The sequence below is a fragment of the Pyrus communis genome, chromosome 16 (assembly GCF_963583255.1).
Source record: "Pyrus communis chromosome 16, drPyrComm1.1, whole genome shotgun sequence".
NCBI lineage: Eukaryota > Viridiplantae > Streptophyta > Magnoliopsida > Rosales > Rosaceae > Pyrus > Pyrus communis.
Window position 1 is genome coordinate 16,276,908 of NC_084818.1, and position 2,353 is coordinate 16,279,260.

Consider the following 2,353-nt stretch of genomic DNA (forward strand, 5'->3'; position numbering starts at 1 on the left):
CTTTACCATTTATTTTGTTCTTATCATTAAAACTTAAAGTTTTCAAGCCATTTTCATTAGTTTTTTTTTTTTTTAATACTCATAATGAAGAATTAGTTAAATTAAAATTTTTATTTATTAAAAAATTCATTTAATGCGGGTTGATGAAATTAAGTTCCTATATTATAGGCAATTAGTTGCTAGGTTACCTTACGTTATATAACTGCATTTAAATTAATGACATTGAAACTAAATAAATAGAACATTATTGAGATGACAATTGGTCAAAGTGTCTTAATCAAATATTTAAAAGGAATAGATATTTAGTGTTAAAACTATATAAAAATTGCCACTTAATAATACGATATAGTCGTATTTCTCTTCACTTGTAAGTGAGAGGTCTTAGGTTTGATTTTTGGTAAAAACGAATTTGAATCATATTAATACTAGCCTATTATGAGGCTAAGCCAATCCCCCTCCCCTTTAGTGTAGAACGTATCTTTTGTTAAAAAAAAAAAAAAAAAAAACTATAGAAAAATTGTAAGGCATTCTAATTTTCTTAAAATTTTATTTTTATCTCAATTGACTTTATCCTTTATTTTTGCCTTCTTTCTCTACATAAAATATTTTTTTTTATAATAAATAGAGAAGTGGAATCCTATTTGCCCTTAATGTTGAAAGTAGGCAACATTGCTTACATGGCTCATCAAAATTGTTTTGACTTTCTATTTGCTACTCCATCGGAGATGCTTTGAACGAGAACATATTCAACCATGTCTCATTCATCATCCATAATAATTAAAATTAATATAAAAAGTAGTACCCTCGTATTAAAAAAATAAAAATAAAAATGGAAGGATGCGCAGCGCGCATTAATAACTCTTTAAGACAGCAAAACAATTTGCAAGCCCAAGACCCAGCCAAACAGAAATTCCAAATTACCTCAGTCACATTACACGTTACAGATCACATATCCGAATATCTTACTAATAAAATTCATATTTGTTTTATTTTGGCCAAATCATACACGGATTTGGATAACCACGACTAAACTTAACACCACCGCGCACCTTAACTTACACGGATTTGGTTAACCACGACTCAACTTAACACCACCGCGCACCTGATCACACACGGATTTGGACAACCACACCAACTAACAACTCGTTAACCTCGCATCCAAACATAACTTAAACAGTAGAAACCGAACCGCTCGAACCGGACCGGATCATCCGGTGCTCAGCACGTCCCCTTTTCTCAGCACCCTCGATGTCGGAGTTACAGTAGTTCCTGACGGCGGTTAGCTCGTAGGGCGACGTATCGGTGGCCAGCCACTGCTCGATGGTGAACAGCTGTTGATGGCAAGGAATGTGGGCCCCAGTGGAGGTCACCTCGACGTAGTTAACGTACCAGCCGTGGTGGGGGCCGGAGCCGTCCGAGGTGAGGTTGAGAGCGCAGATCGATGACCGGAGGCAGGGACCTCGCCCGCTGAAGATGTCGAGATTGCCCCTCTCGAAGTAGTTGTAGCCGGGGCCCATCAAGCCGCCCCAGGCTTCGAGGTTCCTGATCTCGATGCCGTATCCGTACGCGTCGTACAGCCGGAGGTTGACGGTGGAGTCTGTCCCGGCCTTTATGATCGACCCCGTCCTAACGTACGCCGTGTACACGCAATCCGGGTCCTGCAGACACACACACACACATATATATAGATATATACACTTCCAAACTAATATCAAACACCAAAATTTAATCAGAGTTAAGGGGAAGAAAATAGAAACTTACATCGGAGAAGGCGAGGATGAGGAAGAGGGAGAGGAGGAGGGAGATGAAGAGACTGTTGACGGAGTTGGTGGATGCCATTTTTGCGAAGGGTAAAGCTTGGTTGGGCGAATGGTATATGGAGCTTTTTATGGTAAAACATCACATGCTATTTTGTCCATTGTGGACACGTTGATTTCTTTTTTAGAGTTTTAATGAAATATTTTCGGTACGTGTAATTTTAATAAAAAATCACGTTTTTATTTTTTTTAGTATTATTCATCATATCTTTATTTATCAATTTTTATTAAAATTAAGATTTTTTTAAATTTTTCGTTAGTTTTTTTTTTTTTTTTTTTTTGAGGATGATTTAGTCATTTGGTGTAACGACACAGGTTGGCCCATATATTTCCACCACTTGCCACCCTTGTAATGATGAAGATAAGAACAACGTCGGGTATGGTGTAGTTGGCATTAGGCTTTTTTATTTTATTTTTATTTTATTTTTTTATTTTATGAAAATATGGATTAGTTATAGGGTTTACATGATATCGAATTTTAACAATTTGAACCGTTTGTTTTTTAAGTTGCATCTTATAGTTTATTTTGCAAAAAT

The 2,353-nt window shown here is 36.4% G+C and overlaps 1 protein-coding gene across 1 annotated transcript; it reads right to left on the bottom strand.

Annotated features, from left to right (window-relative positions):
- Nucleotides 1-902: 902 nt before the first annotated feature.
- LOC137720233 (PLAT domain-containing protein 3) lies at nt 903-1,903 on the bottom strand. The gene is made up of 2 exons (XM_068459273.1): nt 1,762-1,903; nt 903-1,658 (listed from the first exon to the last, which is right to left on the bottom strand). Exons 1-2 carry the CDS (start codon nt 1,837-1,839, stop codon nt 1,170-1,172), a joined length of 567 nt encoding a protein of 188 aa, XP_068315374.1. The 5' UTR covers nt 1,840-1,903; the 3' UTR covers nt 903-1,169.
- Nucleotides 1,904-2,353: the final 450 nt, after the last annotated feature.

Excerpts from the sequence above, each read along its gene's own strand:
- LOC137720233 (XM_068459273.1), bottom strand. The coding sequence starts at position 1,839 with ATGGCATCCACCAACTCCGTCAACAGTCTCTTCATCTCCCTCCTCCTC. Across the intron at positions 1,659-1,761 it reads TCATCCTCGCCTTCTCCGAT|GACCCGGATTGCGTGTACAC; the intron begins GTAAGTTTCTAT and ends GTGTGTCTGCAG.